At 49.9% G+C, this 20,987-nt stretch overlaps 8 protein-coding genes across 8 annotated transcripts; 3 read left to right on the forward strand and 5 right to left on the reverse strand.

Annotated features, from left to right (window-relative positions):
• Positions 1 to 333: 333 nt before the first annotated feature.
• Positions 334 to 4,425, forward strand: VFPPC_18722 (acyl-CoA dehydrogenase; the record flags this gene model as incomplete). Its single annotated transcript, XM_022430291.1, has 7 exons — positions 334 to 1,403; positions 2,255 to 3,079; positions 3,130 to 3,196; positions 3,248 to 3,437; positions 3,508 to 3,685; positions 3,735 to 3,884; positions 3,933 to 4,425. 7 exons carry the CDS (start codon positions 334 to 336, stop codon positions 4,423 to 4,425), a joined length of 2,973 nt encoding a protein of 990 aa, XP_022285965.1.
• A 141-nt stretch (positions 4,426 to 4,566) lies between these two features.
• Positions 4,567 to 6,195, reverse strand: VFPPC_15340 (MFS transporter; the record flags this gene model as incomplete). The annotated part of the gene is made up of 3 exons (XM_018293093.1): positions 4,567 to 5,822; positions 5,897 to 5,959; positions 6,024 to 6,195. The coding sequence occupies 3 exons, from the start codon at positions 6,193 to 6,195 to the stop codon at positions 4,567 to 4,569; spliced, it is 1,491 nt and encodes a 496-aa protein (XP_018149754.1).
• Positions 6,196 to 7,715: 1,520 nt separating this feature from the next.
• Positions 7,716 to 8,427, forward strand: VFPPC_01335 (endoribonuclease L-PSP; the record flags this gene model as incomplete). The annotated part of the gene is made up of 3 exons (XM_018281180.1): positions 7,716 to 7,880; positions 7,944 to 8,101; positions 8,361 to 8,427. The coding sequence occupies 3 exons, from the start codon at positions 7,716 to 7,718 to the stop codon at positions 8,425 to 8,427; spliced, it is 390 nt and encodes a 129-aa protein (XP_018149755.1).
• A 614-nt stretch (positions 8,428 to 9,041) lies between these two features.
• On the reverse strand, positions 9,042 to 10,605 carry VFPPC_01336 (alanine racemase domain-containing protein; the record flags this gene model as incomplete). Its single annotated transcript, XM_018281181.1, has 3 exons — positions 9,042 to 10,154; positions 10,215 to 10,349; positions 10,414 to 10,605. The coding sequence occupies 3 exons, from the start codon at positions 10,603 to 10,605 to the stop codon at positions 9,042 to 9,044; spliced, it is 1,440 nt and encodes a 479-aa protein (XP_018149756.1).
• An 898-nt stretch (positions 10,606 to 11,503) lies between these two features.
• VFPPC_01338 (pantothenate transporter) lies at positions 11,504 to 13,552 on the reverse strand (the record flags this gene model as incomplete). The annotated part of the gene is made up of 9 exons (XM_022428220.1): positions 11,504 to 11,636; positions 11,718 to 11,860; positions 11,934 to 12,022; positions 12,077 to 12,112; positions 12,177 to 12,369; positions 12,422 to 12,559; positions 12,613 to 12,738; positions 12,794 to 13,324; positions 13,370 to 13,552. The coding sequence occupies 9 exons, from the start codon at positions 13,550 to 13,552 to the stop codon at positions 11,504 to 11,506; spliced, it is 1,572 nt and encodes a 523-aa protein (XP_022284734.1).
• Positions 13,553 to 14,181: 629 nt separating this feature from the next.
• Positions 14,182 to 15,533, forward strand: VFPPC_01339 (peptidase C45 acyl-coenzyme A:6-aminopenicillanic acid acyl-transferase; the record flags this gene model as incomplete). The annotated part of the gene is made up of 2 exons (XM_018281183.1): positions 14,182 to 14,333; positions 14,390 to 15,533. The coding sequence occupies 2 exons, from the start codon at positions 14,182 to 14,184 to the stop codon at positions 15,531 to 15,533; spliced, it is 1,296 nt and encodes a 431-aa protein (XP_018149758.1).
• Positions 15,534 to 15,582: 49 nt separating this feature from the next.
• Positions 15,583 to 17,596, reverse strand: VFPPC_01340 (fungal transcriptional regulatory protein; the record flags this gene model as incomplete). The annotated part of the gene is made up of 2 exons (XM_018281184.1): positions 15,583 to 16,044; positions 16,124 to 17,596. 2 exons carry the CDS (start codon positions 17,594 to 17,596, stop codon positions 15,583 to 15,585), a joined length of 1,935 nt encoding a protein of 644 aa, XP_018149759.1.
• A 994-nt stretch (positions 17,597 to 18,590) lies between these two features.
• VFPPC_01341 (poly(A) RNA polymerase cid14) lies at positions 18,591 to 20,834 on the reverse strand (the record flags this gene model as incomplete). Its single annotated transcript, XM_018281185.1, has 3 exons — positions 18,591 to 18,878; positions 18,966 to 19,683; positions 19,744 to 20,834. 3 exons carry the CDS (start codon positions 20,832 to 20,834, stop codon positions 18,591 to 18,593), a joined length of 2,097 nt encoding a protein of 698 aa, XP_018149760.1.
• Positions 20,835 to 20,987: the final 153 nt, after the last annotated feature.

The raw sequence follows: 20,987 nt of genomic DNA on the forward strand, positions 1-20,987 counted from the left end.
GAAAAAGATCGGCTACTTCACATGCCCCACACAATTTGAGTCGGCTGTATGAATCCAGATGCAGTCTCAACTCGGTCGGGGATAAGCCTGGACATGGTCCTCCTTGATGCCACAACTTGAGTATAAGTTCAAGCCCTAGCTTGCCACGCGCAAGATGCTTAATACGGCACTCTTGATTCAATGGCCTCATAATCGATACATGACATGATGCGATCACGGATACTGAGACGACACCATGTCAGGTCGCTTCTTCATTCCAAACAACCATGCCTCCCAATATTACCGTCGCTATCGCAGACGAGATGCTTCTCTGTAAGCCAGTCCCGACGCATCATGGAGACAACTGGCTTCACAGAGAACCAACTCCTGGTGCGAGAGTCAATAAATCAAATATGCTCCCAATTCCCAAGCTCATACTGGCAAGAACACGATCAAAATGAGCAAGACCCTAAGGAGTTCCACGCCGCAATCGCCAAAGGGGGCTGGCTAGGCATCGCTCTCCCAGAATCACTCGGCGGCGCAGGCCTTGGAATATCCGAAGCAACTATGATGATGCAGACAATCACCGAGTCGGGAGCCGGTATGGCAGGAGCACAAGCTATTCACGCCAATGTCTACGCGACGCAACCGTTGGCCAAGTTCGGCACGGAGGAACAGCTCGCAGAAACAATCCCCAACATCATATCAGGAAAATGGCGAACCTGTTTCGGAGTGACAGAACCAAACGCAGGGCTCAACACCCTCGCGCTATCAACCACAGCTCAAAAGACTAGCGACGGGTACAGCATCACCGGCCAAAAGATTTGGATTACATGCGCACAAGTAGCGTCAAAGATGATACTTCTGGCTCGCACCACGCCCAGAGACCAAGTCAAGAAGCCAAGTGAAGGGCTCTCCTTATTCTGTATTGACCTAGATCGCGATAGACCCGGCCTGGAGCTGCGTCGAATCAAGAAAATGGGCGGCCGGGCCGTAGACGCAAACGAAGTGTTTTTCGACAACTACGACATCCCATCTTCTGCCCTAATAGGAGAAGAAGGGCGAGGATTCAAGATGATTCTTCATGGAATGAATGCAGAGAGATGTCTATTAGCCGGCGAAGCTCTGGGACTTGGATATGCAGCACTATCAAAAGCTGCGTCGTACGCACGAGAACGAGTCGTGTTTGAAAGGCCCATTGGCATGAATCAAGGTGTTGCGCACCCCTTGGCGGATGCATATGTTAAGCTCGAAGCGGCGAAGTTGGCGACATATCATGCTGCAAGGCTGTATGACCAAAGCAAGCATGATGGTAACGTCAAACAAGATGCTGTTGGTGTTGCGGCTAATAGCGCCAAGTATGTTGCTGCAGAGGCGGCATTCACAGCTTGTGAGAGAGCTGTTCTTGCACACGGGGGAATGGGGTATGCGGCGGAATATGATGTGGAAAGGTGGTTTAGAGAGTGTCTTGTGCCTAGGATTGCACCTGTGAGCAGGGAGATGATTTTGAATTATATTAGTGAAAAGGTGTTGAAGCTGCCGAGGAGTTATTAGTGCAAGTAGGCGATTGCGATAGATGAGAAATTATAGAAAAAAAATGAAGAAACTTCACAAAATGCAGAACTATTTTCCAATTGTATTTATTTACTAACGGCTTTAATTTTTTTTTTTTTAAAGAATCATTATGTATAAAGAGGCGTTCCTTGAGCGGAAGAGCTGGACAAGTCATGGATCCGATCCGATGACGGCACCAACTTTCCCTGCAAATTTCGTCACCACATGCAGTCTGCCACAAGACAGACAAACTCTCACTCACCAATGCAGTCACTCACTCACTCATTCATTCACTCACACATCCTCTCACCAGCCGTCGCCACAACCATCCATCCCAAGTAACCGATGCCCTACCTTCACATGCATCCTATGTGGCAGCTGTATCAATCCCTTCTTTAACAACTTTCATATGTAAAATCCAATGTCCTCCTGATACGAAACGCCCACACCTCCCTGCATGCGCCATGCCGGCCACAACACCACCATCCAGCCAGAAACCCAAAAAGACTCGCGCAAAGCACGCCTGTCGCGAATGCAACAGTCGCCGCGTCCGGTGCAATGTAACAGAAGTACAGCCTTGCACGAATTGTGCCACCGCCGGGGTCAAATGCGAGGTTCTCCCCTCTCGCCGCGGCAGGTGAGCCACTCAGTGACACGATTTCAAGACATCACAAATTTCATATACACGATATAGAGCTACTACTAAACAATCTTTCACCAGATATCCACGCCGGTCTCGCCGTTTGGAACCGGCTCCTGCACCGGAGGCAAGCGTATCATTAAGTCCGGCACGAACCGTTGACACCAACGTGCGACCGTCGTCTAGCATCGCTGGCGGTGATTCCTATCTACCAGACGCAGAACCTAGATCCAGTCCGCCTGTCCACGACGACATAACCGCCGACGACAACCATGCGACAACTTCAGCACCATCCGCCCCAGGCACCTTGTTCTTCGGAGAGTCAAACTTCCTGACCCTCGTCCCTGGTAACGAGGCAGCTGCCCTCGGAGGCACAGGAAACACTCCCAACCAAAAACCTCGACTCACATTTCCCATCCCCGGAAGCCCGGGTTCACAATCGCAAGTTGAAGGCGCAGGAATAAGCGCCAGTACCATGCGCTACCTTCGAGATGAAGGCGCCCTCACACTTCCCGATCTGCAGACGTGTCTGCCTGCTCTCCAGGCGTACTTTACCTGGTTTCACCCCAGTTTCCCGATTCTAGATCGCGCAGAGGTGACGAGACGACTGGCAGCTATGGATATCTCTCGCTTCTTACTACAGGCCGTGCTGTTTATAGGGGCTACGTACTGCGACGACGCGACGATCTTGGATATGGGATTCACGGATCGGTCTGAAGCTAAGCGCGTTCTGTACACGAGAGCGAGATTACTGTTCCATGCGGACTGGGAAAAGGACGAGATGATACTGATACAGTCGATTTTTCTTATGAGCTTCTGGCGCGGTGGACCTGCTGATGTTCGTGATGTGAGGTACTGGCTGGGCGTGGTGATTACACTGTCTGAGTCGTATGGGCTGCATAGATCGTAGGTTTTCTTTGTGAGACTAAGTGGCCTTTTGCTGATGATGGTTCAAGGCCGAGATCAATTTCAAAAGGCACGCATATGAATCGGATGCGACGGAGAATATGGTGGTCCATATACGTAAGTTTTGCAATAACTCAGAACGCAGTACAATGCTGACAGGGTATGTAGGTGCGAGAACGTCAAGTAGCCGCTGCACTTGGACTACCAAGTCGTATCAGAGACGAGGACTGCGACATCGAGCCTCTCAGTGCGACTGACCTCGAGTCCGAGGCATTGAGTGCTAATAACCAGTTGTTTGGGTCTTGCCAGCCCGAGCACATTACATATACTATAAAGATGGTTGAAATCGCTAGATTACGTGAGCAATAAACCCCAATCTATCCTTAGAGTACACCGTAATAGTTAGATATTTAACTAACATTGCTAAGTCGGTCGTGTGATTGACCTACACTTTGCCCCCGGCAAGCGAGCCTCCACTGCCGGCGACGTCCAAGACCTCGACAATGCTTTAGAAGCATGGAAGGACAGTCTACCAGATAGCATGAAGTACGCAACAGACGAAGGCAGCGAGTCCGTCTGGACATGTCTCCTACACTTGGCATACAAGTGAGTTTCTGCCCATACTTCCTAATTATCACCCTCTAACCCTACGTAGCCACCTCCGAATCTTAATACACAGAAACAGCTTCCTCCGTCACGGAGAAGGCGACAAGAACAACCAAGTCACCGCAGCCGCCTGTCGAATAAGTCGCATCGCAGAAGACATGTCCACACACGGCACCCTCCGTTACGGCCAAATGCATCTGTAAGTCACCATCTTTTCTTCATTTAATCTGTAATTAACAAGTAGCAGGATCACGAGTCTCTTCGCAGCGCTATGCATCCACGTCATAAGTATACGTCGAGGAATGGGCGTGTCAAGACGCATTGCAGAGCACAGAGCCCAAATGTGTCTGCTGTGTCTGAAGGAGATCCAAAAGTACTGGAGGATCAACAACAATGTGCTTGATTTGTTTCTGCAGTACCTCGATCGATCTATCGCCGAGCGGTTGCATGCAGCTCAGACGGATGGCTCAGGGGCAGACGCGGCAGCTGGGTCGAAGCGACAGGATCCTTTTGTCGGTAGTAATGGTGATGCGGCTGGTGATGCTGCCAGAGGGGATCCGATGTTATCGCAGACTGCTGAACAGCAGCGCAGTCAGGACGAGTTGTTTCAAGATCAGTACTTTAATTTGGTGAATGGCCATTGGGAGGGCGATGATGCGTTGGGAGATTTGGGTTTGTTTTTGCAGGCGGATGATTTTTCGCCAGTCAAGGGGCTTAATTTCCTCGGTCGGTCGCTGTAGATGGATACGTGTCACTGTATTATAATGCATATATTGGACAAAAAGGTAACGGTACATTGTAAGGATTAAACTTTATTCGCCTGCTAAATACACATTGGGGGTTCTCTTCTCATCAACAATTGAAACTAGATCCAAATTTGTTTACAAATACCATCTAAACTCAGGTGAATTGGGACCATCGCGCAACTTGAGAGTTGGCACATCTCGAGCCTTGACCTTGACCCCGGCCTTACGGTCACGTCTCTTGTTGTCAAAGATCATGTAAAGTCCCAAAAGACCCGTAATGAGGGCTCCAGTAGCACCAAAGCAGGCCGCAGTGATGAGCGCTGGCAGGTACTTGGGGGCGTCATGCTCCTGGAAGATATTGCTGGCCACAAGACCCATGACGTTTGCCAAAGGCACACCGACGGATGTTAGGGTAACACGGCGACCCTCGTGAGCAATGTTGTTGTTGTACCATGTTGAGAGGAGGACTGACGGCGCAGAAGTGCCCCAGCACATCATGAAGGTGGCAAAGTAGGCAACTTGGATTTGGGCATGAACATCAGAAATGGCAGCGTAGATAATGAATCCAGTGAATGTAAATGCGTAGCCGAGCATGATAAACGGGAATCGGATGCGAGTAAAATCAGACGCAAACGCCAGGACAATCAACATGGCCGCGCCGGTAACGTTTGGTGCGACGGTGTACAGGTTGGTCTTGACGGTTGAGTAGCCGAGTCGCTGGATGATTTGGGGCAAGAACAGGGCCACGGACTGGAGTGGCACACCAAGACAGACTTCGATGGCGAGGAAAGCATAGGACGAAGGGTACTTGAAGATCTGCAAGGCTTCTTTGAAGCTGAACTTCTCAGAGACCACGGAGGACGAGTCGACCTGAATACGGTGGAAGGCAAGAGACTTCTCATCTTCATTGAGGAACTTGGCCTCGGCTGCGCTTCGTGGCAAGTACCAGTAGGCAAAGATGGCAAAGAGAACGGTTACTGATCCTTCGATCAAGAAGAGATAGCGCCAGGCGTACATGCTCGACTTGATGTGGAACACACCAAAAGCGAGCAGTCCACTAAAGGCATTGGCAATGTTTGAAGCGGCATAAAACACAGCCAGTCGTCTGGCCAGTTCACCTCGTCGGTAAAAGGTCGTCAGGTAGTAAATAACCATGGGGAAGAAGGCAGCTTCCGCCATACCGAGGAACCATCGGACGGCAAAGATGCCGCTAAAGTTTTGACAGGCAGCGGTGAAGAGAGTCATGGAACCAAAGGTGAACATCATGACGGGTAGGGCGCGAGCTGGGCCATACTTCTTGCCCAACATGGCGAAGGGGGGTGCGAAGATGACGAAGGGCACGAAGAAGATGGATACGACGAGGTTGTATTGGCCGTCCTTGAAGTGAAGATCTGTCGCGAAACGGTTAGTGAGGTGTTTCTTGCGAGAATATTTTGGGGAGGTTATTATAGGAAGATGTGCATACTTTTGCTGAGACCATTGGTTTGAGCGTTGCTGAGATTGCCTTTATCAAGGGCATTAAATAGGTCTGTTGATGATGGCGTCAGCATGATTCAACAACCGCGAAATTGCCATCTCAGCGTGGTTCTTACACATAACCGCCAAAACTGGCAGGATACGAATATCAAACTTGAAGCACAAGCTGCGCTCGGCAGCGTGGTCAACGACAGCCGTGCTATCATTGTACAAGTTATCCTTGGGACACTCCTCATGCTCATGGACATCCTTGCCCACGGCCTCGACGTCTTTAGAGGGGGCTGCCATTGTTGAGACTCTCTTCAGGACTGCCTTGACCCTGGGAGCAGTAGGGCGAAAGTAGCTGAAGCCGTCAAGAATATGCGAGAAGAGCACAAGAAAAGTGCAAGTGTGAATGAGGGAGGCAACGTGACAAGAAAGCCTGATAGCTTAGACAGAGCGTGAGACAGCGGCCTCGGGAGGATGTGCTCGGTTTATATCCCAAAACAAACACACCAGGCCAGCTAGCTTACCAGCTACCAGATGTGCCCTTTGTCTATCCCCCTACCGCAATCTGCCAGGGTGTGACGAAGATGGACAATGGCTGTGAGCATGTAGTAAAGATCCCGGCACTCGTTGAGTTGGGGTACCAGAGGAGGCGCATCTATCGCGGTCCATTTACCCCATCTCCCTATCAGCCGTCCGATCCGCTGGTGTCTTATCCTGATCGCGATAGACGACCTGGGGAAGACAAAGGGAAACGGTCCTTGCCCTCCACGCCCAGTCCTCCACGTCTTTGGCTCGCCAATGTGTCGCCATATCTTGCTTGGACTTCAGCCAGGGCGCCACATTGTGCTCCACCCACGAAATACTCCACCCCCATGGTTGATTCTCTGGTTCATACCTGGGGCGGATTGGACGAACAGAATGATTCTAGACGACAGACCGGTGGCTGCTGGTCAGATTCCCTGAAGAAACCCCCCAAATGGCTTTCGGTTCCCCCGCAAAAGCACAAGAGCCAGAAGCCATGCGGCCACTGCATCACACCCCTAACCCTATCAGTTACGTGGGGAAACAGGACCGACTCAGTTGTCAACGCCCCCTGGTCATGGACAAAAGGAAGATACCAAAGAATGTTGGGTGTCGTCCCAGGAAGTTGTCCCCAAGCACGGAGCAATGCCCTTGTGGTGTGTGTAACCCCCAGGTTTATGCTGGCTTCACTCCTGGTTCACTCCCGGTCGTGGGGGTCAAGCGTCAGCAAAAGCCCATGCATTTTAATCAATGGGGGTCATTTGTTCGACACTTACCTCATCCAGTTTAAAGCTTGAGATAGCCACAGACCCATGTCAGGTCCGACGGGTTGGTGGCTTCGGGAAGCCAGAGCATCAAGGCAAAGCTGCATGCGAAGACGAGAGTCTCACAGTCCCCATTACGTTTTGCCAAAAGCTTGCTGTGTCGTGTCTGGGCCAATGAGTTCCACCGGCCGCGAGGAGAAGAGCATTCCGGTCCACTGAAGGGTCGTGAGGGGGTCAAAGGGGTCACAGTTGGGGGAACAAATTGTGGACTGGATGCTCTCTCGTGGTGTTTCTGTCGTTTGGTCTGGTTGAGCTCCAGGCCATGTGGAGGAAAGAGCTGGTTGAGGAGAAGAGCAGGAGCAGTTATGACAAAACAAAAGTCAGTAGTAGATGGGTCGTCATGTGAGAAGCCATTGATTCAAAACAGCAGTGTCGCTCTTTAGCAAACTTAGACTTTACATCTTTCTCGACTTTGCAAACAAACCGTCTACTCACCATTCTCAACTTCAACCACCATTAACCTAAACCATCACAATGTCTTCCAACAAGGTCGCAGTCCTCACCGACAAGGCTCCCAAGCCCCTTCCTGGTATCTACAGCCAGGCCATCAAGGCCAATGGCATGGTCTTCGTCTCCGGCGCTGTTCCCATGGACGCTGAGACTGGCAAGTTGATCGACGGCGATATTCAGGCTCACACCGTACGTAGTCGACGAGCCTTATCCTCTGGGTACTCTGGAATTGGATGCTAACCGTTTCGCTAGCATCAATGCATCAAGAACCTTACTGCCATCCTCGAGGCCGCTGGCTCCAGCATTGACAAGGTTGTCAAGGTCAACGTCTTCCTCTCCAGCATGGACGACTTTGCCAAGATGAACGAGGTCTATACCACCTACTGGGGTGATGTCAAGCCTTGCCGAACGTGAGTCTCTTCCCACTTTCGTTATGCTGTTTTGCCCCGCGTTGTTTCTTCTGCCTCCTGCAGCGAGACTCGGACTCAGTCAGAGGCCCAGAGCTACCCCTCAACCCCACATTCTCATGGTAGAGGGGACGAGGACCGGATGTACTTGTTGAGACCGAGTGGAATTGTCATGTCAAGGGCGCGCGCTCCTGAGAGCCATGAGTAAATTGAAAGACAGCGTTTATGAATGATTGCTGACAAATTTTCTTCTTTTAAACAGCTGTGTTGCCGTCAAGACTCTGCCCCTCAACACCGACGTCGAGATCGAGTGCACTGCTCTCTTGTAAGCAGAGCGTGGGGAAGAAAATAAAAAGGCAAACCTAGATAAAATGGTGTAATGTAGCATGAATGAAAGTAAATAAAAAAGAATCAATCATACCATTATGAAGTAGCTGCAAATTTTTGTCCAACATGTAATGTCACTCTCAACCAAGGTGTGATGCTGGCCCCTCCCGCTTCATCTCCAAGCTGAAAATACATACCCGCAAACCCGCTTTAGCAGAGTACGGCCATCTTCAATGTCCAACGGAGGGAATAGAAAACTGGACCATATAGTTTTTGTATCTTGGCAACTTTATGGCTGCATATTGGTTTAGCCATACGTTTCCCAACCGTCCCGATCATCAGCAATCGGATCAAGTAACGTTCCAATATCACCTTCTTAGATCGTCGAACAAACTGCCAAAATCCAATAAAAGCCCGTTCTGCATCTTGGTACCAAGTTAATTTTTTGTTTTAAGCTCATGAGGGTGTCCTGTCATGCTGCCTGGGCGATACGTGGGGGTCCTTTCCCAAATCTCGGCTGCAGATGTCGCCTAGCTAGCTTCGTCATGCAAATAACACGTCTATTGAACTGAATATCGTATTGTTCTAGATTTCCGTTGACCCGTGAAGCTTGTTCTTACCAACCCCTGCACTTGATCCAGATGTCGACAATGACATCCTCTTTGCCAGTCTCATCCTCGTCCACTACAAAGTACCAGCCAAAGTGACTGCTAGTAATGCATGCATGGTTGGGCCAAAGCCGGACCTTTTCGCCAACTTTGGGTAGCTCCTGGTCTGGCTGCACCGGCTCAGTCTTGGCACTTCCTGACCTCCACGTCAAGATACCATGTTCTTGAGAGAAACGGCCAACTATCCAGCCACGAAAATCTTCAACGTCGCAAGTTGGCAAGCCAACATCCTTTCTGCCCCAAGGGGTCATCATTGCCATGCCCTCGTAGGCCTTGCATGTTTCTCTGGCCAGTGCGATACCACCAGAGCCAATTAGAGCCTCCGGGGTCCCGTTTGCACCTCGTCCGGGGTAATTGCTGTGTACTTCTGCCAGTACCGTCAGGGCAATGTCTCCCCAAGACAATCTGGAAGCAGAAATGCTATGGGCTGCCAATTGCTGCAAATCCAGCGTAGGGTACACGCCAGCATGAATTTCAACAAGATGGCCTTTACCCCTTACAGTACCAAAGAGATCTGACAGTGCTTGGACCTCCGACTTAAGCTCGCCTGGAATAGTCTCTTGTGCTTCCTCAGAAGTGGTGACCAAGTTCTGAACCGCCAGGGACGTCGGTGAAGCTCCAGCAGACACCACCAAAGGAGGCAGATTCGCGACCGATTTTTCAGCTGCCCTCGACGTCAATCGATCCGCCCCTTCGAGCATGGCGCTGATTTCCGCTCGCATCATCTTGATAGCTGCCGCCCGACTGTCACCGCCATATGAATGTCCAGCATGAGAGTAGAGGCCAGAAAGCCTGATCTTGCCCTGGCTGTGTGCTTCCAGTGCTACATCTGCCAATTCTAGGAAGCGCGCACTCTGTGCCTCTACACCAGCACGTTTGCCGCCCATGTCGATTTTAATGTGTGCGTGAGGAACTACGCCGGACAAGCTCTGGAAATTGGAGATGATGGGAATTTGAGCGGGATCGTCGAGAAGTATCGAGACACTGCCTTCTCCCAAGGCTTTGGCAACCGCTGCCAAGCGCGACATGGCGTTCTGCGGAATGGGAAGACCGTATAACACCTGCGACAATCAAAGTTAGTATGGATTTGACTTGGTTTGAGTGACGATACCACTTCATACATTGACTTGTCTTCCTTGGCTTCTGTACTCCTTCAGTCTGGGCAAGAGAAACTCTGCCTCAGCCAGGGTCGAGACGATGAGATTGACAGGTCGCTTCGCATCATTTCCAACTTGGAATTCCGTCACTTCCACAGTCTACTCATGTATAAGTCAGTTGGTGAAGCTTGTGAGGCGATAGTCCTTGGGCTGGCAATCTCACCTTGTGTGTTTTCACATGAGCTCTCCAGTCCAGGCCGAGCTTATCGCAGGTCTGCAACATTCGCTCGCAGTTCCGTCTGATTGCTGCGACATTGATCACAGCAGCAGGAGTTGGCACATCACGAATTGACTTGCCAATGTACTGTGACAGCACATTCTTTGGAGAGGTGGGGTAAAGCTCAACGGATGACATTGTGAAGTTCGACTTGTCAAGCTGCAGGACGCAATTGTGTAGTCGGGAAAGTTTTGCCGCGGAAGACGGATAGTTGCCCTATCTCGATGTCCCTCCTGTTGGTTATTTCGAGAGCAAGAGTAGTTCAATTCACAATGACGAACCTGGATCTGCAAGAAAAAGCTCGGAATGAGCTTCTGTGGTCCGACTCGTTCCTGCCCCTCCAAAGGCACAGTGGCACCTGCCGTCAACGGTACAACATGGACACGCGCCTTCTGAAATTGCCCCTCTACGGGGCTCAAACTCCATCCATCTTGTGGAAACAAAAAATGGCGTACAATTGGGGGCACGAAGTTGGAGGGAAACGTGGGGGTCATGAGCATTTTAATATGAGTGATCATTCTCCCTTCGGAACAGAGATTGCCTTAGAACTGATAGCATTATTCTAGTGTGTTCGCCAGTTTCTGCTTCACCTGCTGATCAGGCTGCAGATCCAACGATACCTCATCACAGCGCCAGATAGGCACGATATGGTATGCGGTGATAGGCGCTGCTTCCATCTATCTTTCCGACGGCCAATGAGTCTACAATCAACATGCCAATATATGGAGTTGACACCGATACAAACCTGTTAGGTAACACCACTAAAACTGTAGAAATAAGTACAGCCGTGGGATAATCCGTTTACAACCGAGTACATGTATATGCTAGCATGCATAGTACACAGTTGCATATTCATTTAGTAGCCTCAGGGAGTTGAATCCCCCGATTTCCCACTATAGCCACAGCAGCGACACAGAGACGTTTCCACCCCTTCACTTTCATGCGAACACTTATATCTGCAATTCATTCAACACTATAGCTTAGCGCGGTATCTAGACTCAAAATGGCATTCCATTCCAACGCATCTTTGAGGCGATCAAAATACATATCGAAACTCGGGATGCTCCTTGTCCGTCAAGTCCATAAAATCCGTAGACGACGCAACACCAGACGCAGCCGACTCAGCAGCAGCTTGCTCCTTCTTGCGATTCTGTATCTTCAAATAGACACTACATCAAGAAATAATTAGCATAAAAATGAAACAAATTTGGCCCAAGTTATTCCCTGCCAGGTTCCTCATTGTGACGTACATCATTAATATTTCAACAACAATCATGAGCGCCAGACTAATGTAGAATGCTCGAAATCCAGTCGGGTATCTCGGCTTTTCGCTCGCGAGGAAGAAGTGCGGCGCGACGATCTGGCCAACACTATAAGACATGAACATCATGACCTAAAAAAGGAGAAGAGTCAGAAACATTGAAAGCTAAAAAAAAAAAAAAAGGATGAGTGCCTGGGCAGCATACCCCCGTTGTAGCCTTTTTAGTAAAGCCACCAATATTGGAGGCCACAAGACTCATACACATGATGTAGGGAACGGTGTTGACATATAAAACTGAGCGGCATGTTAATAGGTTGATACAATGACAGTTTCTTCACAGGTACGTACTGAACATGGGACCTAGCGTTTTCGAAACGGGTAATTCTGCAAAAGCGCAATAGTTAGCAAACTTAGATAGTCCTGTCGATTGCATGAGCCCACCACTCACCCTCTACCAAAACGCTTCCAATGAGCACAATGATATTAGTCACAATCATCAAGGCAATTCGAATGTTGGGAATAGCCTGTGCCAGTACACCAGATACCACCACAGAGGTAAGTTGAACGGCGTCACAGGGATACGACATGATGACGGCATCCCTATCGGAATATCCAAGACCAGTAATTACGATTTTCCCAAACTACCGAATAGGTCAGAAAGAGAGACGACAAGCACTTGAGCTTCAAACCTACAGCAGTAAGACCGCCACCAGGAATGCACTGCAGGAAACTGTTTGCACAGAGCATCCAGACCTGAGGGTCGAGAAGAGCCTCTCTAGCTTGATACGTCTTGTATCGTCGATTCTCAATACCAGTGTGGTTTTGAATGACCTACTTAAGTTGTCAGCATATGCATATTGATGAACGAAAGTGAAACTACAAACCCTGAGAACAGCAATCTCCCTTTCTCGCTCAGTCAAGAACCAAGCCGTCATAGGTGAAGTGGGCATCGCAAAGAAAATGAATACTCCCCAAGCAATCGAGATGGGACCAAATACGAGAAACACAAGCTGTTTCCACCACCTGTCAGTTAAAACCTCAACCATGCAATACCATTAAACATACCTGCCACGTCGAATATTTGCTATGTGTCCAAGCACCGCCAGAGACCGAATAAGTGATCCCATCGGCGACGAACCCTCCAATACCAGCACCAGCCCACCACGCCACAGCACGCATGGGATGCTCCTTTCTCGTCCAGTACTGTCCGACGAGAATAGTCAAAACAGGTGAGATACACGTCTCAAATGCACCAAGGAAAAATCGACACGTTGCCAGTGTGGCAAACGAGTTGGTGGCAGCTTGGCAGGTTGTTGCGACGCCCCAGAGGACAATCATGACTCCGAAATACTTGCCAATAGGCATCTTCTGCATAAGAATGGAACATGGGTACTGGGCGATCAAGTAGCCAAAGTAAAAGATTGCGCTGGCCCACGAATACTCTTGCCCGGTGAGGTGCTGAATTACATTCGTGTCAATATCTTCTTCGCGATTGAGAAATGCAGGAAAACTCACATCTCCTTCCATGATACCAAAAATAGAAGCCTGTCCAAGAGCTACTTTATCCATAAAGGACAAAAGATATGTAATGGTCATCTGTACGAGTTAGTTCCGCACCTATCACCAGGCTCAAGCACTTACCATCGGCAGCAATATCAGATCCAATTTCCATCGAACAATATTAGCTTCCTTGGCGGAGTACTCAAACACTCCTCCCGTCTGAGCAATAAAAGCACCCGCATCATCTTGGTCCTTCCCAATAGTACCGACCACCTTCTCCAGCCCTTCATCCTCAACATGGTGAGACGTTTCTTTGGTGGCCATGGTGAGATAGTGAATCAGCTATTCAAAGCAGACACAATTGACATGATCTACATTACTTTCACATTGTGAAAATCTCATTCCGACCTCGCGGCTTTATACTACTTTATCCACTCTATCATCGACTAATGTTTGTAAGTCGTTTGCTGTTCCCCGCAATCGGCAAACGTGGGGATTTAGTGGCGCATTCAGTCCCCGGATGAAGTCGGCAACAAATCCTAATCAGGAAGTATTAGCGGCCACGGCCTGTCTTTGGTTGTGCAACTTCGATTTCGTTCGCGGGGAAGATGGTTACGGGTCCAAGTATGTCGCTAATTGATCTTATTGTGGAAGGATCGTCGGTTCTTTATGGGGAAAGTTGTAAGTTACCCAAGTTGCCTGACTGGCCACTCCGCAAAGTTGTCTGTTATCACATCAAGCTATCTATGGGTCTATGGGGTCTTCCAGCAGGCGCATTATTGCAAATAGTTCCCATCGCTAAGTATTCCTTACACAGTAAATGCAAATTATGAGAGTGACCCTGGAAGAAAGTATTAAACCAAGTTGTGATCTTTTCACACAGTCCTGTAATCCCAACCTTCAAGAACATCCAAAGACAAGACCAAATCATACGTCTTTGCACTGGATTCAACATGGCAATCACTCGAGAAGCCCCATCCATCTACCAACATGTCGTCGCCAGAGGGCCACCATATGAGCGCGGAGTTGCCCATGGCCAACAAGCCGCAACCAAAGTGCGAGCCAACGTTGAGTACTACAAAACTCCCGGCAAACTAGCAAGCCTGTAAGCAAAACCTTCATACCAGAAATGCCAAGGTCAACTACTAACTTTTATATCAGTGAAACCATGCAAAGAATCATCAAAAACATCTACATCCCAAACATAAAAGCTCACTACCCATCTGGCTTAGAAGAAATGCAAGGCATCGCAGACGGAGCAGGAGTATCTCTCGAAGACATTGTCCTCCTCAACGCACGATATGATCTCGCTCGTCTCAACGAGCCGGATGAAACTGACCAGCCTGTAACCAACGGCACGAATGGTCACCATCAAGATGACTACGCCAACGAGTGCACCAGCGCCTTCTTCCTAGAGCAAGCCACCAAGTCAGGGGATGTGTACAATCTCCAAAACTGGGACATGTCAGCCCGTCTCTGGAGGGACGACTGCATCATCTACCTTGAGATTCACCCTGATCCAAGTGAAGCAAAGCCCTCACTCTTCCTAGTTACCGAAGCCGGGCAACTGGGACGCTCAGGCATGAATTCTCTAGGTGTAGGCGTCACGGCAAACTCCCTCATGTCCACAGAGGACTATACCCCCAGGGTTGGTGACACTTCCAAGCCTGTATTGCCCATCTCTCTTCTGAGACGAATGGTCTTGGAAGCAGCTCACTTCGCAGAAGTGTGTACAACTATCTACAACTTCCCCCGACATGTTTCCAACAACCTCACCATTGCTACAAGCGAAGGATTTGGTGTTTGCTTCGAAATAACTCCCTCCAGGGAATATAAGGTGTACAGCAACATAGATGACCAATATTTAATCCACTCTAACCACTTCACCGACACGGCTTTCCTGGCCCGTTCGGATGTCAGCGATCGCTATCCCGGGGGAAGCAGCTGGTTCAGACGACAGAGACTGGAGCAAGGCATTCGGCCTTATAGGCATGGACTCATAACTCCTGAACTTCTGAGGAGGTGCTTGTCGGACCATCTCGGCTTCCCTGAGGCGCTGTGCTGCCATCCTGATCCTTCGCCAGACACCATCATCGGTGGCTTGCCGGGGTACCCTTTCCGCAGCGCCTCTGCTACAGTTGCGTCTGTCATGTACAATCTCTCGCAGCGCAAAATTACAGTTTGCAAGGGGCCTCCATGTAAGGGTGTCTTCCAGACATTCGCACTTGAGGGACCGCAGTCCCTGGCTGGTCTCGGGCCAGGAGGCAAAATATTAACAGACAAGCAGAGACCCGAGACGCCATGAGCAATTATGAAAGCCGAATAGGAAATTTTAGAAGCAGCATGAGTTCCCATTATAATAGAACATTAGATTTTTGTACAAGTTTGCCAAGTTCCGTCAGCTTCACCCTGTGACCTGTAGTTTCCTGTTGTGTCATGATGCGCTCCAGTAGCTCCGTGCTTCTTTCTACGTGAGCTCCCCAGGGATTCAATTCTTTCATGTATTGGAGTATCCAATCCTGATACACGCCATCAGTAGCTTCTATTCCAGCGACAAATATGGGAAGCGGCCAAATAGTAGATCTGGGAGAGCGGAGAAATTTCGTGCTGCGAAGCAGACGTGCGATGCGTACAATATCTGATACTGCAGCTTGGCATTGTGAGTTCACCCGCGTGTCGAGATCCACAGTTCGCTTGAACATAATGTAAGTGCAAGAGCGTAAAGCATCAACAGTGAGCTTGTGAAAAGTAGCGCTGTCAATAGCACCATTTTTGAGGCAGCTGCTCTGCGACGATGGAAAAGCCAGCTCGCATTCCTATGTCCTGTTAGCCAGAACATCACGTCATGTCTCATAAACAACTCCTTGCAAACATCACCAGAGAAGGGACACCTACTGCTTGAAGCCTGCGCAAATCGGCCTCGAGCGCTTCTACCTTTGCCTGGCGAAGCTCCCGAACCATCTCGTCCCCGGCTTCATATTGCTCCCTGAATCTTTTGTCCCAGACCTCGAAACTTCGGCACTTTGCTAAGTAAAACATCAATTCGTCAAACTTGGCGCGGCATCGGTCTTTTCGCAAGTCCTCTTCATTCTCTTCTTGTGGTAGTCCGTTTCCAAAACATTCGCTGAGAATTGAATTTTGCGTCCGACGTCGACGAAGAAGCGGCAGTGCCTTCAGTTCCATGAGAATAGTCATGAAATCTTTCTCTGCGCCAACATCCACAAGCGCCTCCCCTCCCAAGAAGTAGAATCTCAACTCCAAGAAAGCTAGCCAAATGAAAATGCGGCATTCGACAGGTCCCGCAGTAGTGCCCTCTGCCCACATCCGGGTGAATATTTGCTTGGCATCTCGCAATCTGTCGATGAATGAATCAAAATCACCAGTCATGAGATCATGTTGACATAGAAAGAATGTGCTGGACGCATATAATGACAATAGATCCGACCTACTCGTACCGTGCCACAAGGACTGACTGGGTACGGCATTTCCGGACAAATCTTGTGACAAAATACGAATAGCTGCTGATGCCGTTCCATAATGCTCTGCTCTCGGTCCATCAGGGCCAGCGTTCAAATGAGCCAAGTAAGCATACGCCCAGCCGAGGATAGCGTGGCAAAGAGGCGAATTCGGGACTGCCTGGGCAGAATTGATCAAGTAATGGAAACACGTCCAAATCGATTTCTTAGTAGATAACCATTCAGGGACGCGGAACATGGTATTGTTGCCTATTCTGTCCGTTTGGGAAGCCGCGGCTATAGTTAGTCCTGGATTTGCTTGTCGATGCAACGAGTCTGCGGGTAGTCCTGGCATTGCGAGATCGCTGTCCTCGTTTTCCTGCGGATCTTCCTGGGCGCTCTGGGTTTCATGACTTCGTTGCGTCGTCCAATCAATATTGAAAAAGGAGTCTGCACTGCTGGTCTGGTTGAAGTCCATAGGTGCAATCTCGGTGGCAAGGTCGGAGAAGATGAAGTCCAGCAAATTAAACGACAAGTCCGTCCCAGAGGTATCATGATGTAAACCTCCCCTCGTTTCATCAGCGGTTAAGTTTCCGGGATTGTGCCCCGATGCCGTCAAACCACCATGTTCCACGTCAGTCGTGGCTACTTCTCGTACCGACGAGATTTGTGCCGGGCTGTTGGAGTTCCCAGCTGGCGAAGAGGCACCTCGGCTGTCTCTTTTGCTCGTCCACGACTTGAAATTCTGGTCCAAAGGAGAGTCGCATGAAAGGCCAAGTCGACGGCAAGGGTCACAAGGCGTCGTTCGGGACGTACATTTCACCTTGCGGCGACGGCATGTTAAACACCCAGTCACTGATCGAGTGGAACGTTGCCGCCTAGTGTTTGATGCTGGTATTGTGGTTTTTGGCATCTGTGCAGAGACTCAGCCGACATTTTCGGCGTCACTACATTGGCCTGTCTGTAGCTGCAGTTCAAAAGGATCAGTTGTGAAGCAAGTCGCTGGTGGAGGCACGGGGTTGACAAGTCTAGTCTGGTCAGTTTAGTGGTCCCGAGTTCGGAGGCCCCCGAGATGGATGGTTTACGACCAAAGGTTTACCACATTTGCCTGGCGGTGTTGCTTGCTATGCATGTTTGATAATCTCATGGCCAGGAGCGCGATGGATTTCAAGTGTCTTCTCAACTAATAGAAGCATTTCTACCTGCACCCTCACGTAAAACCAGCGCCTCAACTGATCCCCAAAATTCCGCCTCGTCCAAAAATATTGACATAACTAGAGGACACCGCAGAGTGTCATGTTTCCATCCCAAACTAAACTGGGAGCCTTCAGGCGCAAGGGACAGCCTGCCAGAAGGCTTCTATTTCCTTCTTGCTCCCTCCCCGCAACCCTAACAAAGGCAGAGCTTGCAGTGAGGAAAAGTGGCAGCAAATGCTCCCGGGTGCGAGCCAATTGTGTTTGGCTCGCGAATTTGAAGAGATCTGAGGCCACAGAAAAACGCGTCGAAACAGGTTTTTGAGTGGAAACAGCGCAAGTCCTATTTGGAACCAAAGTCAGTAGAGAGAGTCCAGCCATTGGCTGTTCCATTGCTGTAATCAAAAGACATGTCACTATGAAGGTTAGCAAGTCGAAACAGAAAATTGGCCAAACATGAATAAAATTTCAGCCAGTGGGAATAAGGCTTGGCCACAGCCGAAATCCGCAAGACTGGATAGCCAGTCAAGCAAAGCAAAAGTCGGCGCTAGTCGTCGCATCGTTATTGTACATAACCCGGTTCTAATCGCTATTCCGCCAAGTACTGCCCCCATCCCCTGCGGGAGGCTTCTATGTATGCAGAGTGGTTCTCGTTGTTCCTGAACGCCGTTTCGAAAGGATGTTGCAGACGGGTATTAATGCTGATAATGACCCCTAGTCCGAGCAGGGGCCAATACTCTGTTCGTGTACATGTCTCAGATATTCGCGCTGAAGACGGAAGGAGGAGTAGTCTCCTTTTAAAATTGTATCCAGAATACCGCCTTTTTGGGGATTAAGCGCAACATCCTTCATTCGGTCTCGTAAAGCAATATATGCGTCAGCAAAGCGCGCCATAATTGAGTTGGTATTCGACGATCCGCCAGAGATATCGTTGCTAGGGTTGTTTGGATCAACGATAGACAAACGGTTTCTATTTTTGTAGGTAAAAGTTGCAACTTCCGACTAAAAGGCGTATCAGCACCCACAAAGGACTTTCAAGTAAGTGTACAGCATGGCCATCGCTAGGGACATTGCGGCCGGAGTACTCACCTTTCTGATATACCCGATTGGTCTGGTGAGCGATATGGCATTTGTTTCGTATTGAAACTGTCGACCGTAGAGCTCAAAAAACTCCAACAACATCTCACCAAGATGGTGCTCCGGCAGCAAGCTTCTGCTTTGCACATGGGGCATCAGCTGTAACATGCTTACAACAAGGCAGATGACTGAAAATCCGCCGATTCCTCCATTGACCGGCTCATTCAAGCCCCGCATCAGTAAGAAGTGCTTAATAACAGTGACGAGAATGGGCATGGCAGGGTATTGTGCTTTCCAGGAAAGGAATGTATCGACGGCCGTTACGCCACCCAAGTTTTCGAACGATACATCGACTTTGAGTCCCGTAAGCTTGTCCACAAACTTCACCAACGGAATCCGAGCGTGGGCAATAACCTCGATCGAATCACTGTCGGCGACCTTCTGCATGGTGAGAAACTTCTGGAACTTATACAGCCAACTCTTCGCACTGAGGTATGTCGGTGGCCCTCCACGCATATAGCTAGCCGAACAGACAACAAGGTCCATATCGGCTGTAGGCAGATACAGCCCGGACATGAAGGACCCGAAAGGATGCACTTCCGCCGAGGCAAAGTTTCGTCCATCTCGCCTCATAGCTTTGCGCAAGTTTTCGACAAGGTTGTCGCGAATTCGCTGTTCAAAATCTCGCGGCCGGACATACGCATAGAAGTCGAGAACTTCCTTGTGTAACCTGCGATGAAGTAATTAGCTACATGCACAATCGGGCCCGACACAGAGTTGCTCCACGCACCTGAAAGCCATGTTCTGCGTAGAGGAGTGATCGTTGGTCTGCCAGGGACACGGCTCCTCATTCTTCTTTGGCAGCCAAATAGTCGTAACGCTGCCTTTTGATGGCTTCATGGTGACCTTTTTAAGCTGTCCATAGTCTGGTGGCTTAATTTCATCATCTGCAGTCCTCTTTCGAGATCCGAGCGGGCCTGAGTGATCTGGTAATGGAAGGCCGTTTGTTTTGTTTGTCGCATCTGGATGTTTGTGTATAAAAGCAGCAGGGCCTGATGGAGGTAATGGCGGCGGGGCTTCGGAAGGCGGAGGTGGAATCTCTTCCTCGTCTTCTTCCTCTTCATCCTCTGTTAGGTCGAAAGAGAGGAAGTCCTCCGCTTCGGCAGGTGCATCCGCCTTGGCAGCTGCCTCTACTCGAGCCTTTCGAATGAGCTTGACTACGTCGCGCTTCTTACGAGTCGTCTCGTCCGGGCAAGGCAAGGCTGTGTAGGGATCAGGATTTGACCACTTTGGCGCGGCGTTCTCTTCTTCGGCTGCTCCATCAGTGCGCACGCGTTTCCTTGACGGCTCTTCAGAGTCTGAAGCTGATGAAATGTCCATTTCCAATTCATCATCATCTGATAGCTCGTCCAGGTCACGGAACTTGGCGCCACCTTCCCCATTGTCCACGCGCTCTTCTGGTAGGTTTAGTGTTGCGCCAGAGATGAGTGCCCGCTCAGAAGGGTGAGGAGGTGGCTGCCAGCGTCTACCAGGTTTCCGATTCGGACCACCACGTCGATCTCGTCGCGGCCCTCTGTTGTCAAACGGATGGGCGCTGGGAGGCAGGTCCGGCATACCCGCCGGCTTATCAAACCTGAATGTGAAGTCGCCTTGTGGCACCGACGGCCGGTAGGAATCCGAATGACGGAAGTCGTCGTTTCGAGGGTTATATTGTCCATTGCGATCATCTCGCGCACCACTTCCTGGTCTCCATGTATCAGAGCGCGGAGGCGGTCTATCATACGGGTTTGGCGGTGGCGGGCGTCTGCGAGGCGACGGACGACGGGGCCGGTCGTGAGGACGGTTTACCTCGTCGTTGCGCCTTGCTCTCTTATTCCTCATGCTAGGACTTGCAGGCAATGGCCCGATGTGTGCACTGTAAACGTGGTGCAGCCCTAGGTCGATATGAGATGGAGTTGGATTTCCAAGATGGCGCAAAAGGATGTGTGCGTATTGTTTCTGTCGCAAATGTTGAATAAAAAACTCCAGTTTGAT

Source organism: Pochonia chlamydosporia, chromosome 1 (assembly GCF_001653235.2).
Source record: "Pochonia chlamydosporia 170 chromosome 1, whole genome shotgun sequence".
Taxonomy (NCBI): Eukaryota; Fungi; Ascomycota; class Sordariomycetes; order Hypocreales; family Clavicipitaceae; genus Pochonia; species Pochonia chlamydosporia.